The sequence below is a fragment of the Labrus bergylta genome, chromosome 17, assembly GCF_963930695.1.
Source record: "Labrus bergylta chromosome 17, fLabBer1.1, whole genome shotgun sequence".
In the NCBI taxonomy this organism is placed as follows: Eukaryota; Metazoa; Chordata; class Actinopteri; order Labriformes; family Labridae; genus Labrus; species Labrus bergylta.
This window is the reverse complement of record NC_089211.1, coordinates 6,636,042-6,652,129: the sequence shown is the minus strand read 5'-3', so window position 1 is coordinate 6,652,129 and position 16,088 is coordinate 6,636,042. Positions and strand designations below refer to the sequence as shown.

General features: G+C 43.1%; 1 protein-coding gene across 1 annotated transcript in view; it reads left to right on the top strand.

The window, feature by feature from the left end:
• Window positions 1-16,088, top strand: part of dcc (DCC netrin 1 receptor) — a 241,892-nt gene that overhangs the window by 95,313 nt on the left and 130,491 nt on the right. Inside the window, exons 6-7 of the mRNA XM_065965456.1 lie at window positions 11,497-11,651; window positions 12,708-12,828. Coding sequence (XP_065821528.1) covers window positions 11,497-11,651; window positions 12,708-12,828 — 276 coding nt within the window. The remainder of the gene's footprint in view (window positions 1-11,496; window positions 11,652-12,707; window positions 12,829-16,088) is intronic.

The window sequence follows — 16,088 nt, the reverse complement described above, 5'->3', positions numbered from 1 at the left end:
CTTTGACCCGGAGGTTGAACAGCGTAAACGTAGAGCATAGCAGAAGTCATGTTGACGTCTCTTCAGTAAGCTGTATGGATAGCGTGCATCTCATTTTAAAGAGTTGAGTAAGTATGAAATGTACAGAGCTGTAAAGTCGTCAACGTTCGACCAGTATGCTGTTTGATCAACTGGAAGAAGGTCCAATTGTAACTAGCCGAAAGGTGACATAACGCCTCCTACTGTAGCCGGATGGCCCTACCTCGGTCTATAAATGGATTCTCCCTCTGTGCTTGTATACAGGTACAAGGTCAGTAGTCCAATTAAAAGGCCTCATCGAGCTGTAACCGTACCTCGACTTCACTCCAGTTTGAATTGACATAACATTTACAGGGTGCATTATGAAATCTTTGGAATATAATCAGCTCTGAAATGCTAGAAGAAAATATTTTCTACTATGTCTTAACCCCCTTCACACAATCCACGAGTCATTAATCAAGTGAGATCTCATATGTAAGAAGGGATGAGATGGATAGATGTCATTTAGAGTTTTAAAGGTGTCTTCTTTAGCTGTAGGCCAAACTAAGAGGGATAGAAAACATGATCTTTTCGTCCTTGTCTCTTCAGCAGCAGGATCTTGCAGATCATATTTTCTTCTTATTTGATCAGGGTAATATTCTAGCTAAATGTAAATGGCTAACTGCTAGGCTACTTGATGCACCGAGTCTCGGTAATGTTGTAGTACTTGTGACATGTCTCTGATTAATTCACAATACCATGGAGTTGCTTCAGAATATAGAGTTGAATGTTGATGCTGGAACCTGCCTGAGTTCATCGTGCAGAAACATCTGAAAAGACTCTTCACATGCTCATGTTTAAGAGGAGAGTGGCTTGTTGTTTAATGAAGCACTGCTAATGCATCTTAAAACATACTCTCCCATTCACTGCTAAATCCCCTAACACGCATGCATGCATGCACACACACACACACACACACACACACACACACACACACACACACACACACACACACACACACACACACACACACACACACACACACTCTGTGACTAATTCAAAGCTTTAAAACACAGTTTGGTTTAGTCTCTGTGGTCTGCTGTGATTGTCTGTCGCTCTCCACTGTGGAATCATAAAGTCTCTCTCTAGGAAAGAAGACACACACACACACACACAAATACACACACACGCTCAGACACACTTTCCTCGCCGCGGCCCGCGGGGTTCCTCTCCTGATTAATTACAGGCTCTGTGAATTACTGTGGGTGTTTCAGAAAACATTTAACAAGCTGCCAAACTCCCCCGCTGAGCCACCGGCCGGCCCGCTGCCGCTCGCCCGAAAAAAGACTGAAAGACATGAAAGAGAGAGAGGAGAGCGAGGGGGCGGGGTCACAGAGTCCCCACAGAGAGAGGCCAGTCTTCACTAATACACAGGGAGGATTTAAGTCTGCCAATATGTCCGTCAGTCCAGCCAAGTCTGAGGCGTTTTAAGCCAATCTGAATCAACAAACAGCCAAAAAGCTCAACGCTGCAGTTAGAAAAACGCCGTCCCTGAAACAGTTCTTATAACGAAAATAACTTTTTAATAAAATTAAAATAAATTTAATTTAAAGGTGTCATGGGGAGCTGAAGGCGACGAGGAAACTGAAATCTCTCAAGGCTGATGAATAATTAATGAATAAAACAGTAAGTGAGGTGTCCTGAAAAAGTGTGAAAGTCTCGTGTTAGCTTCATCAAACACTAAATAGCATTTAGCATCCTTTCTTCTTTTGTTGTTCTTTCCTCCCTTCCTCCACTTATCTGTCCATCCCTACAAATCTTCATCCTTAAGTAGGTTGATGTTTTTAAAAATAAGCTTTTAATTTGATATGATTAAATGCAACTCTCTGGTGCCTGTGGGGGAAATCTGAGTCACAGCTGGATCTTTTTGAAGTGACTTTGGCCTCAATTTAACTTTGAAACACATTTCACTGTTTCTCTGTTTTTAAGCAGAGAGAGAGAGAGAGATGACTGGGAAAGAGGAGGGGGGTATAATATTGAATCAGGTACATTTGACTGTAGATGTTATTGAGAACATACCTGTTCCTCCACTATACCCTGTACTCCTCCTGCAGGCTGCATGTCTGCATGGAATATAGCAGTTTCACACTTGCAGAAAACTCCTGAAAATCTCCTGATCTTTCCCGGAGGAGCTACATGTGTGAACGCAAACAGCCATATTTTTCGCTCAGACTTAACCCGGAGTTTCTCCTGACAGTCCTCTAGTACTTTTTCCACAGCAAGTCCGAGTGAGCTGATGTGAGAACACAGCAGGATATTAACCAGGGAATTCACCTCGAGCCAATAGGAGGGTGCATAGAGTGTCTGCATGCAACCACAACGATCTCCGTTCTCTAATGAACCAGCTGCATTATGTTTCCTGTTCTCCAGTATGTTCTTCTCCACTCTTTAGTCCATATTGTGATTCTGTTGGACTACATGTAGCATTGATATAAAGACAAATATTCTCATTATAGCATCGTGTAGCGGACTCTGTTGCTTCATCCGCTACTTCCAAGTTGTTTTTTTACATCATGCCTTCCCCCCCCCCCGTCTGACCGGGATAGTCTCCCGCTTTGAGGAGCATGTGTGTCAGGAGACTCTCCGGAGCTCCTGAAATGATCTAGATATCTTCAAGAGTGCATAAGTGAAAACGGCTCTAGAGGACTTTTTGATGTTGATATTTTATCACCCAACGTGCCATGTGTTCATTTACTTTAAGAGAGTCTTTCCTGTCAATCAAAGAGAGGAGCTTTGATTTGATTCTTTAGCGACTTTGAAGCTTTGCTCCTGATGTTTATGAAGTGAGATTTGCTCTGAAATGTTTGTTCAACTCTTGACAAAGATTTCATGTTTCATATACTTTAAAGAAAACAAAGACGTGTCGATGCTTGGCCATCAAACAAAAGTAACACAATTTGACTGCAGATGAATGATCAATATATGACCTGGGAATTAAACTCACCCCCATTATCACACGTCTAACACCTGGCACATAGACCGTTTACAATCAATACATCACATCAATCTTTTCTTCTCCCCGTCGGTCTTTTCCTTCCCAATCTGGATGAGAATCAGGACAAAGTTTAGACAAATCAACAACAATAAAACACACAATAAACAGTCACAATTTTAGAGTAAAACCCTCCTCATCAGAACATGTTGGAGTGGTAGTTCAGATTCTCTCTCTCTCTCTCTCTCTCTCTCTGAGAGTTCTAAGTGCTTCAATAACTGAGCAGAAAATGTTTCCCATCACAGTTGATAACTTTCATTCATAACAACGTAGAAAGTAACAATCTTCCAAACGTCTTTCACCGTTAATCCTGCGACGTCTTGCTCCCGGCAGCCGTCTTTTCTTCATCATCTTTTGTGTCTTAATCCCACGTCATCCCTCTCTCTTAATGAAAGCCACGTCTTTATGAACCGTCCGGTGGCGCCGCAGATTAAAGTACCGCCCGCTCTTCTGTCACGTATGTTCAGACCGTTTTAATCTGCCCTCGGTCTGTCCACTGTGCTGCGGCTGCTCATTTCTTTCTGCCTGATCGCAGGTTTTTTAATGCGGCTGCTGACTCCCTGCCGACGAATCAAATCAACTTGCCCTGCCTTTGTCTCTTAAACTTTGTAATCCAGGATTTGAACTCAATCAAGTCACAGAGGGGACAAAAAAAGAGGACTTAACGTGTACTTTTAACGTGACCTGACCCCGACAGCACTGATCCGCTCGCGGTTTTACTCGTCATCCTCTCTGCTGGAGCTTAGAGTCAACAGCTGACTATCAAACATCGCCCACCTTGTGTGACCTTGTGCTCTAAACGTCTCAGCTCAGTCATGACATGAAAGTATAAGACATGAAAGTGAAAAAGCTCGAGGTGAAGACTTTCAGAACATCTGCTTGGTTTAGAACATCTGTTATCGCTGCAGATTGTTTGGATGTTTGTGATGAATCTTGGGATATCCCCGGTCCCTCATGCCGCTCAGGTCGCACTCCGTATCGTTGTGATCTCCGTCTTTAATCCCTCCATCTGTGTGTCCTTTTGTTTTGGAGAGCTATTATGTAAAACAGCGCTGACTGCCAGCTGGAGGTGATTTCAGATTTGGAGGTTAATCTACAGTTTTTTTTTCTCACTAAACTTCTTGCTTCAGGCTGCAGCTTGCTCTTTAACCGCACTCTCCTCACTCTCTCGCCTGTTTGTCTGCAGGGATTACGTTCACACCGGCCCCTCACCTGTTTGTCCTTACAGACAGCTCCAGCTGGGGGACGGACAGGTGAGGTGCGCCTCTGGTGTCTCAGTCTATCAGCAGGAGGAACAGGGTGCTGATCTGACAGGATCCGAGTCAGCTCTGTAGGTCAGCGAGGATGACAACGAGCTAATTAGACGCCATACATATCTGCTGTGTCATCCTGCAGATCTGCAGCCGAGGAGAAATCCCAAACACCCAGCTGTCCTCGATTTCTCGAGTTCAGCCTGGAGAAAACAATAAGAGGAGTTTTTTGTCAGCATTAAAAAATGGCAGAAGGAATCAGCTGGTGCAGCTATTGACATCCTGCCCAGTCTGCTAACCGAACTCAAGATTTACTGATCAAATGTCAAAGATCTATCAGGTGTGTTCAGTCCACATCGGGACAGATTCTTGTGGTGGTTTGAAGCAGACACTCGTTGAATGATTCTTGTGTTGGTGCTCGTTATGTTTCCTCTCATGTTTCTTCTCTACTCTGATAACCTGGTGCACACAGCGCTGCAGGAGCCCCATTCGTCAACTGAGCTGTCAATCATCACCCTTTTTTAATAGTATTAAATAACGAAAGCTAAACTTCTCAGAAAAATCAGCACATGGACATGAATCAGCATTAGAATGACTAACTATGGAGACAAAAACTGTGTTTTAAATAATTTATTTTCAGCATTTATTTGATTTTGACCCATGTCTCGTGTTAATATGGAGGAGGCGGAGCTTATGAGCTACAACCAGTCAGCAGGGGAAGCTCTAAATGTTTTGGCTTCACTGTTGGGCAGCTGACCTGACATCCTTTTTTTAAGACAGTCTCTGATAACTTCTCTCTAAAAGTTAAAATTAAGACATGCATCGTTCAAAGATATAATAATTGAGATACTGGTTATTTAAGATCAGCATCAGTCGTGTCTTCTCATCACATTCTGTTGTTTTCTTTATCTGTGTGTTTGAGAGTTTCCGCCACACATCTGTCCCTGCCTTCTTCCAAATATTGATCTGCAGATTGATTAAAATTCAGATCATTTTTCTAGCGCTGCCTCTTGTAAATGAATGTTCATGTAAAAAGAGCAGCTGGTTGTAAACAGTAGTGTGCCTCCTGTAATGAGGAGGTGTTTGTTGGTGCTGAGGCAAATCTCTGCGCTCTCAGACAGGAGAGGAGCCTCAGTTTGAGAGAAAATAATTACTTTTCAGTGTCACTTTTGGGAGGAAAACAAATACTTTTTCATTGACAAGGACAAATAGAGGTTTCTGGTTTTCTCCAGCTGCACAACACTGAATAAATTGCTTCTATAAACTCTCGACAGACTCTGAATAAAAAAACAATCTTACTTTTTCAGCTGTTGAATGTCTCTGGAAACGTCTAATTTACGACCAGTTACAGCAGTCCACTGTGGAAGGGGAAGATATTGGTGCATCTCTGATTATATCCTTCTCTACTCAGGTACATTTAACTCCAGTATTAAAGTTCAGCCACCAGGGGGCTCTCAATCAAAACAATAACGGAAGATGACGCCGAGGCTGGCGGGGAATCATGGCAGTGATTCTCTCCGCTAACGATCGCAAAGACATCGTAGCTTTCTGTTTCAGGAAGAATGAAGTCTAAAGGCCCTGACACACCAAGGAGAGATGGTCTGCCATCGCTCCTAGTTGGAACATCGGTGAGCGGTTGTCACCCTAGTTTATGCGGTGTGTCCGGCTCCGCTGCTACCTGTCGGCCTTTTTTTGGCCGGTTTGGCCGTTTTTGAGACGACGCTACATGTGGCCTTCGTTGTCACTAGTTCTTTGCCGCCTGCTCGGTGTGTCAGGGCCTTTAAGACTTTAAAGTATTTGTTTCAGTACAATTTGAACAGGATTAAGCAAACAATGCTTTCAAGCAGATGCCCGCAGGAGGTCCGCCCCACAGGGTGAACAGGCAGAGGGATTAAAGTGAAATCCTGCATTATTCCTATAAATTTGTCTTTTCACTTATTCACTCTGGATTCATTCTAGAAAATGTCAGGACAGCCTGCCCATACAAGAAATGTTCTCGTTGCATATTCACACCTCTCAGCTGGAAGTTTTCCCTGTCTGACAGGAGAGAAGGATTTTAGGAGGCAAGAAGTGAGATACAAAAAACGATGCAGGAATTAGTGTTGGCGGACTAATGACAGTGTTTTGTCTATTTATCAATTCTACTTGTAATTGGAGATATTCACAGTATCAACACGAGTGTAAAGTAACTTACTGGTGAGTAGAAAGGAGTATGGAGCGGATTAATTGTGGGCAATGTCATTTAAATTTCATCATTCTGCTAGCTTGTGGTGAATTTTCTTGAATATTTCCCGCTGGATTCAAACATCTGCTTCACCCGACGTCTTGCGGACATTTTGCCAGAAGGCTGTCGGGAAAAGGTCCAGTTGAAGTCGGGGGGAAATATACGGCTGTGAGCGTTTGCACATGCTGCCCATACTGGAAATTTTGGGAGATTTTCATGTATATCTTGCATGTGTGAAAACATCATGAGGAAAATCTGGACTGTGTTGCTTTGATTTAAATCTTTCACTTTAAATAATCTCTTGTCTTAGTTCCCCGACTTCATGCAACCAACACAACAAACTGGAGTGACCATTAAATATTTTTAGGCGCCCTGCAGGAGGGATAAAAAACAGTTTAAACCAAAGTGATACTCAATTGCCAGAAACATATTTATAAGGGAACGAGTTGGAGTTTGTTATCATGCAGAGACACATTATACAAAGGTACTGAGCTCTCTGAAGCTCGGCTAACAGCAACGTTAGTGCGTCACTCTCCAATAATTGTGGCTTAAACAGCTCGTTAACTATTCCCGACATCATGCCCACAGAGTGAGGGATAAGGTAAGAGTTTGTGTGTGTGTGTGTGTGTGTGTGTGTGTGTGTGTGTGTGTGTGTGTGTGTGTGTGTGTGTGTTAGTATGTGTGGTAAGTCTCCATGGATGCGCTTAATGACAAATAATTGGTGGTTAAGTGCAGATATAAAGAGGCAGCTAACGAGTTCTGTTCGCACAACGACAGTTTAACTCAGACTCAGTGTTTGTGTGTTTGAGTGTTTAGCTGTGTGTGTGTGTGTGTGTGTGTGTGTGTGTGTGTGTGTGTGTGTGTGTGTGTGTGTGTGTGTGTGTGTGGGTGGGTGTGTTTGTGAGTTTGAGTGTTTAGCTGTGTGTGTGTGTGTGTGTGTGTGTGTGTGTGTGTGTGTGTGTGTGTGTGTGTGTGTGTGTGTGTGTGTGTGTGTGTGTGGCGGGGGTAACAGTGAATGTCCTTCACTTGGTGCTATCATCACTCTTGCACAGACACACACACACAGCAGCAGATGTTCGTTTAAATGGACGACGGAGCTGATTTCCATTTGAATGCTGAGTGGAAGTTATTATGTTGCAGCTCGAGAGGCCACATTACTGATACTGTGTGTGTGTGTGTGTGTGTGTGTTACTGTGTGTGTGTTACTGTGTGTGTGTTAGGCAGAGATGGATGACAATAGCACATTCTCTCCTTATTGTTTTAAAAGTGCGTTTGTTTGATCAGGTTGCATCACCACTTTATCGTCTTTATTCAAAGCTAAACGATGATCCAGGTGAAGGTGTGTGTTTACAGACCGGGTGGAGTCAGACTTGTCGTGTGAGCTGGAGGTCAACTGATTGTTAAAGGTGTCTCATTTCCATGTGAATGGCTGCTCTCAGCTGTTTTCCAGCCGGGTGTGGAGTTGTATCATCGCGGTGTCCCGCCTGGAAACACAAATGCCTTTGTTAACACGTCCCCTCAGATGACCAGGTAATCAGTGGTACACCTGCAGCTCTGCAGAAAAAAAAAACACACATCTAAACAATCAGTGGACACTCTGGGAATTCCCCAGACACAAAGGCTGCTGGGTAATCGTTCACATAGCAGCCGCCTTCCCGAGTAACGAGGGAGAATGTTGACTGTTGTGTCCTTCTTTAGCATTTGGTAGAACAGAAATTGGCTTTTTAGAGAATTGAGAGATGGGTTTTCAGACGCCTATTTATATTTCAGATGTTTGCAGAAAACACATTTTACAAATACCAAGGAAACCTGGTTTCTGGCTCTGTGCAGTTGACAAACTTGAACAGAGACAAGTGTTCTGGCACTGGTATTCATCATTTTTTTTTAAAACTGGCTGCAGGAAATGTTCTTCATATTTGGAACAACACATCCCATTCTTACTCGTCTTTGTGCTGCTGCAACATCACACTTCCCCCTCTGGGGATCAAAAAAGTATTATCTTATCATATCTGAACTTACTCTATTTAACACAACATTTCTAAACATACAGTATGGTTTACTCCACCGTATTGGCTACAGAGGACTCTGATTGGTTCAGATGTCTCCTCTCGTTTCTGTGGGGTTCAGTCTAATTCCTGGAAACATGTTATGGTGCTTTTCTAGTCCTCTGACCACTCAAAGCGCTTTTACACACTTCACATTCGCACACTGATGGCAGAGGCTGCTGTGTAAAGTGTCCATCTATTAACTAACACCCATTCATTATACATATACACGTCGATACACATTTACCCGTAGATGCTGAAGCAGCGGGAGCAACTTGGGGTTTAAGGGATACTTCACAGGTTGAAACATGAATCTGTATTGAAATTGGGTCATATATGTAGTAGATATGTGAAGTAGGTGCCTTTTTGACGGGGAAAAAGCTGAAAGTGTCTTTTTGGCTCATGTGGATAAAAGACAACAACTCCCAGAATGCACAGCAGCCGCCTCCTGTTCCTCCATCAGCCTCAACGCTAACATCACTATATTGCGAACATCCGATTCGAGCAAAGGACCTTCAAAATCCTCTTCATCCATATCACTTTGAAGTTGAAACATACTTTGTCTGTTCTTCTCAGCTTCCTCCACAGAGCCTGTTAGCATAGCTTCCAAGCAAGATGGCCGACGTTGCGTTTAGATTCTGCGAGTGAGGTCCCAGCCACTGATCTGTGATTGGTCTGTAGCTTCAGTGTCTTTAAGTGTCCTACCCAAAGAAACATGGGACATGCAGCTGCAGGAGCTGGGGATCAAACCCCCGACCTCCCAGTTGAGAAACGACCGACACTACCATTGAGCTGCAGCCGACCCTGCCACAGCCCTCCCTGTGTAGCCCTCTGTGTTTGTGTGTTTGTGTACATGTTGTGTTGAAGCAGCAGCAGCTCTGAGTTTAAAGGAAATCGTTGGCTCTTAATTAGAGCATTACTGCGCTGATAAAGTTACACCTCCACATAATGATGTATCGATGGAGACACACGACTCGCCTCCTCTACTAACTTTACACCTTCCTCTCTTTCTTTCTCTTCTTTCATCCATCTTTCTCATCCTGTTTTCATATTGTATTCCCTCTCTCTTCCGCTTATCTTCTGTCTCCTTTGCTTTTCTTTGTATCTCCTCCTCTCTTTCCTCCAGTTCATGACCTGTGAACTATAGACTGAGGTCATGTAGAAGTTATCATATGACCTTTCCTCCTTCCTCTCGGTCCTTTCTTCCATCCCTCCTTTCTTCCATCCCTCCTTTCCTTTGTCCTGACCTATTCGACAATGAACTGTGTGTGTGTTATATTCTCTCTCCGTGTTTGTTTATATTTATCCGTGCTCCGGAAGCCGTGACATCATGAATATGTGTGTGTGTCTGTTTGTTGACACTTACAGGACATTCCTCTTCTGGTTGTGTGTGTGTGTGTGTGTGTGTGTGTGTGTGTGTGTGTGTGTGTGTGTGTGTGTGTGTGTGTGGTCCGTTGTGTATCTGTGGTTGCTGACAGACATATTGTTTGTTGTCTCGCAGCGCTGACAGTGTCACTGTGGCGCTCGCTGCTACATGAGGCCCTTCAGGCTTCGTTCTCATGTCTGTTCAGGCTCAAAATGGCTCCTGTCTCACATCCCTGCTCTCAGCGTCGACACCGAGCAACAACAGAGCTTGAACATGGCAGCTGCCTCACCCCCTTCACCCACCTCCCCCCCTTGACTATTAGGAGTGTCAAATGTATTTTTCATAGCAAATATTGAGCTTTAAAAGAAAACCAAAAACAATTGCCCCAAGTTGCTCCAGCTGCTTTGTCGGCAGTGTGTGAATGGATTAGTTACTTCTGATGGTCTCTTTACACTGCAGCCTCTACCATCAGTGTGTGAATGTGTAGGTGTGACCTGCGGTGTAAAAGAGCTTTGAGTAGTCAGAAGACTAGAAAAGAACGATACAAAACCTCTTCTCTGAATCAGTACTTATGTGGACTAGATGCTACTGACATCGGTTTATGCTGCATAATTGGCTGTCGTGCCGATGTCTGTCAACAGGGTCGATATCAGCCGGTGTTGATGTTGGACCATTGCATGCATTAGTCTGCATGTGAAACTTTTCCTAAAAACTCAACCTGACTTTGTGGTCCTCCTGGAAACTTTTCCATCTGAACATGAATCCTTTTTGAACAGTAGTATTCAAAAAGTATTTCTGCACTGTAAACATTGTTAATAACTGTCCTATAGTGGCAGCGAAGCATACCATTTGAAATGCAACATGTTGAAAACCCATTATGAACATATTTTAATTATTGCCTCGATCTTGTGAGAACATATTTATAATTGCACAACTTTTTCTGTGTGGATGTTATTTCAGTCACATAGACACTAGTCATCATGTTGTATACTGCACCAAGAAAAATGACCTTTTAGCTCTTAAAAATCCACCAGAGAATTCAAAAAGCTGTTTCTTTCCCTTCAGGGTTTCAAAGATGTGATGAATAAAGATGTGATATATAGAGATGTGATATATATACAGTAAAGCTCTCTTACTTGCTTCATTAATGTTCTTAAATCTCTTGCTGCCGTTGTACTTTAGTTTGACTCTGAGCTGGGATTTCACTCTTAACTGTCTGTTTGCAGAGTAAGGTCAAATCAAATCAACTCAAATTACAAGAAAATCAGCAGATAATGATCCGCGGAGGCTAATGAGACCAGACACTTTCTGCTCCTCCGTAATAAGCTCACGACTCAGATTGTAATTATGTTAATTAGTTTCCAATCAGCTGAGGTTGTTACAGAAACGCTGGTGTAAAAGAGTCCTGAAGGAAAAACAGACAGTTATTCTGAACAACATTGCTGACAGTGATGACACTGGAGCTGGTTCACTTGTTGATGCACACTCAGGAGAGACGACGATATGGTGGAATTAAAAGTTTCTCTGTGGTAATTGTTATGTTGTTTGTGTGTTTCTTGCAGTGCCGCCTCAGTTCCTCAACTACCCGACCAACACGTACGCCTACGAGTCCACCGACATCGAGCTGGAGTGTGCCGTGACTGGAAATCCTCCGCCGACCGTCCGCTGGATAAAGAACGGAGAAGAAGTCATCCCCAGTGACTATTTTCAGATAGTGGTGAGTTCAACAGAAATGTGACATATACATACGTTCTCTTTAAAGGTCACATATCCTCCTCCTCATCAAACAGTTTAAATAAGTCTCAGAACTCCTCAAAACATGTGTGTGAAGTTTCTTGTTCTAAATCCACACTGATCCTGTATTTGATCATGTCTATAAACCCCTCTATTTCAGCCCTGCTCAGAACAGGCTGTTTCTGTGTCTGTACCTTTAAATATGTAAATGGGTTGTGTCTGACCACGCCCCCTCTCTGGAAGGGCTTGGGTGTACTCGGTCTTTCTCGCTCCATGCTCTATTGTTTACAGTGAGAAGGCAGACTCAGAGGGCAGAACAAACACCTAGCTGTGGGAGTGTCACCCACCTGTGGGAGGGGTTACTGCCCTTTGTGATGTCATAAAGAGAAAATCTCCAAACGGCCTGTTTGAGCACACATTTTTTGAAAAGTGGAGCAGGCAGAAGACGGAGAGGATGGACTTTTCTCATCATTGGGGGTTTGTAGACAGACTAGAGACACATTTTAGTGTTAGAGAAACATGGGGAAGTGGATTTTGCATAATATGTGATCTTTAAAATCACTATGTTGCCAAAAAGAGAGATGATATGCACCAGAAAGTAGGGTGTCCGTAATTGGTCTTTTAGTGTGAAACAGCTGCAGGAAGTGTTTATTTTAAGTACCTTAACGCTGAGACAGTTGTTCAGCAGTAAAGGTCAAATATTATAACAGATAACAAATAGAGTCTTAACTGTGTTAACAAGAAAGAAAATGAGAGAATCAGATCAGTGGGTGTGACATGACTCTGTTGTCGTACTTTCATAATCCAATAATCTGAATATCGCTCTGATCTGTTATCCTCTGATCTGCTGTACAGAGATGCAAACACAGACACACACACACATACACATACACACACACATTCACACACACATTCACACACTTTCCATTCTTTCTTTGTGTTGGTTTTTACTACTTTTTAAAATGCTCAGAGCCGGTGTTTGTTGTGTGTTTTCAAATGTTTTATTGACCTGTTGTTTGTGTGTGTTTTTTTTTTGCAGGATGGCAGTAACCTTCAGATTCTGGGTTTAGTGAAGTCAGATGAAGGATTTTATCAGTGTGTGGCGGAAAACTCAGCCGGCAGCTCGCAGGCGATGGCTCAGCTGCTGCTCCGAGAGCCAGGTAGGAGCTCTCTCTCTCTAACACACACACACACACACACACACACACACACACACACACACACACACACACACACACACACACACACACACACACACACACACACACACACAGCTGATAGAGGCGGTGTCCCTGTCAATGCTCATTGATAAAACCACCTTTCTGTCATCACCTGTTCTCTTCACTGCTGTCATGGTTTCATTTTCTTCGGGACCTCGCTGCTTTACTGTGACATCACTTGATTTCCAACTTTTGTTTACGTTTGTTTTTATTGCATTTTTCTGCAGTAGTGAGATGTGTTTAATCAGCTGTAACAGCTAAAGTGTAACAGATCTGAGTGAGTCAAAGTCAAACTCATTTTGATGTTTGAGGAAGAAGCTTCAGTCTCGTCTTTTTACAAACTTCTGTTCATCACATGGCAGATTTCGCTCACTGAGATTTTAATTTCGCTGACTTAGTTTAGTGCATTAGTTCCAAAAGTAGGTCAGGACCCCCTTGACAGGTGGGTCGCAAGATTCCTTCCAAAAACATGTAAAAATTAAACATTTCTTCATGTTGTATATTTTACCAATTGTTGTGAAAATATGTGCAAAAAAACGTGTTCTAAGAGAGGTGTTCTGCTTCTCGTGTCTCTTACAGTCTTTACAGTTTTTACGCTGTGCCCAACGTTTAATGTTTTAACCGCCTCCAGGGACAGTATGCGTCCCCAGTCTTTAGCACCAGGCCAAAAAAAGATTTAGCCCATAGTTAGTGCGTGCGGCCAGTGGTGATTCAAGAGTCTGTTGGGGCCCTTTAGGCAAAAATTCATCGGGGGCCCCTCCAGACGGCGTTCATCACCGTTATATCCAGTTTACAGACACTTACTTGTCTTCATCTTTCTCTCTTTATTCACTCCCAGATGGATAATTCCTCTTTAAGATCCTTTGGTGACTTTCATTGACAAACGTTGGTTTTAAAATCACATCAATGAGAGGGAGTGCTGTCAGATTTGGGAGGTTTCCTACTGTCATTGCAAAATTTGCCATTTTGAGCCACTGCTGTGGTTTGTCAGCCCTTGAGAGACCTCTACTGGCCTAGGGATCCAAACAGTTTCCTGCCTTGCCTTTTGACAAACAGCGCCTCTTTGTGCACTCCCCATGTACGGAGGCTTTAGTCTGCCCAGGTTCAAATCCGACCTGTGGCTCCTTTCCCCCATGTTGTTCACCGCTCTCTCTCCCTCCCTAGTTTCTGACTCTATCCACTGTCCTATCTCTAAAGAAAGACACAAAAATAACAACATAACTAACATTGATTCGATTTTTTTGTTTTGAAATTGTCTTATTTTTTGACGAGATATTCTTAATTGTCCCTGTGGAGAAATTTGCAAATGTGCAAAAGAAACATGCAGCTTAGTGCAACTTGATGTGACAAAAATAAATACAGCATGTCAGACTGGCAACCATGAATCCAATTCAAGTAGAGCCAAAAAGTTTCTTAAATATGAACAAGGATTTATTTCACTTCTATAAATATGTGACTCAACAAGTTTCCAGAGGTCTTTAAAAATGTGTTTCCTAGTCAAATGTTTACGGCTCCCACAAATGCCACACCTGCAACATGTGCCTCCATGTTTTAATAACACTGACAAGTTGTGAAAGCACCTGAGTTACCTGAGCTCTAACAATGTGCAGCGATTCGGTGAATGTTTCCCAGCATGCTTTGCTCCTGTTGTGTTGCTCAGTTGGAATTTCAGTCACACCGAGTCACAGCTGAGAGAACAGCAGGAGCTGCGGCGCTCTGGCAGACTCACTGTTTGTTGTGTTGTGTCGTTGTTTGTGTCCGGGTTAAAATTCAGTTAGTCATGTGGTCTGACAGCAGTTACCGCCACACACACACAGACACACACAGACACACACACACACACACACACACACACACACACACACACACACACACACACACACAAACAAACACAGACATGAATATATGAACAGCTCAGCCAGTCTGCAGAACATCTGAGTCAGCACAATAAAAACACTCTGCCATCTAAATGGACCAGCAGCTCAGTGTGTGTGTGTGTGTGTGTGTGTGTGTGTGTGTGTGTGTGTGTGTGTGTGTGTGTGTGTGTGTGTGTGTGTGTGTGTGTGTGTGTGTGTGTGTGTGTGTGTGTGTGTGTGTGTGTGTGTGTGTGTGTGTAGGACAACACAGGCCAACAGAAAGTGCCTACAGTTTGATTCACTCTCTTTTTGATTGTGGTTGTTCCTGATCATGTGAAACCTGAATAATTAATCTGATCTGTATTTCCTTTCCTGCGTTTAATTGTTGCCCTTGACGACAACAGTCTTAACTAAAGGACTAACCAAGCAGCAACCTCCGGTGTTGGAATTGAGGCTAATGCGGAAGTGCAAAAAACAACAGATCTACGGCTGTCAGCTCGAGGTTACCTAGGAAGTCACATAAACATACAGAAGAAATTAACATTAACACAAAACGATATTGGTCTGTCTGGTTTATGAAGGATACGAGATATCCATAGGCTGACCTGATTGACAGGTGGGCGCAGTGTAACGGTTTGGCAGGAGGCTTAAAACCTGCCTCAGCTTCAGCTGTCAGCCTGTTGTTAGGTTGACTGAAAGTTAGGCATGGAGACCGCCATCGATGAGCCTCCAAAGCCCCCTGCTGTAACAGATGGGTGATGTCACTCAGGATTTTAATATTTACAGTCTATGGGACTAACTTGTCCAGGGTGTAACCTCGCCTCTCGCCCAATGACAGCTGGGATCGGCTCCAGCCCCATTGCGATCCCAAACAGGAAAAGCGGTATAGATAATGGATGGATGGATATAAACTTATGTAAACAAACTTACTGATCTTATGACTCGTTAACCGATTATCTGAATATTTTCTCTGACTAATAAAACATCAGATACGCTACTACTTGAAGAAATCGTGTCTCGCTTATGTTAGTTTCTAACTAACTAATCAACTGACTAGCTTCTAGCCAATCAGGTAGTGTTGTGGGCGGGACAACAGGTGAGACAGACACACCTGCAGTGGAGCCATCGTAGCACATTTTTTGATTAATTAATTTGATCTGCATTAATAAAATAAAAAGCTGATACAGATCGATACAGGATGATAATCGGTCAACCCCTCGAGTCGTTTTCTGATCTATTTGGTGTTTGTTTATTTGTTTGTATGTTTTCTTTTTGTCCTTCCTTCTTTCCTTCTTTCTCTTTCTTGTCTCTTTGTCTCTGCTTTAATCACTGTTTGTTGCCTCT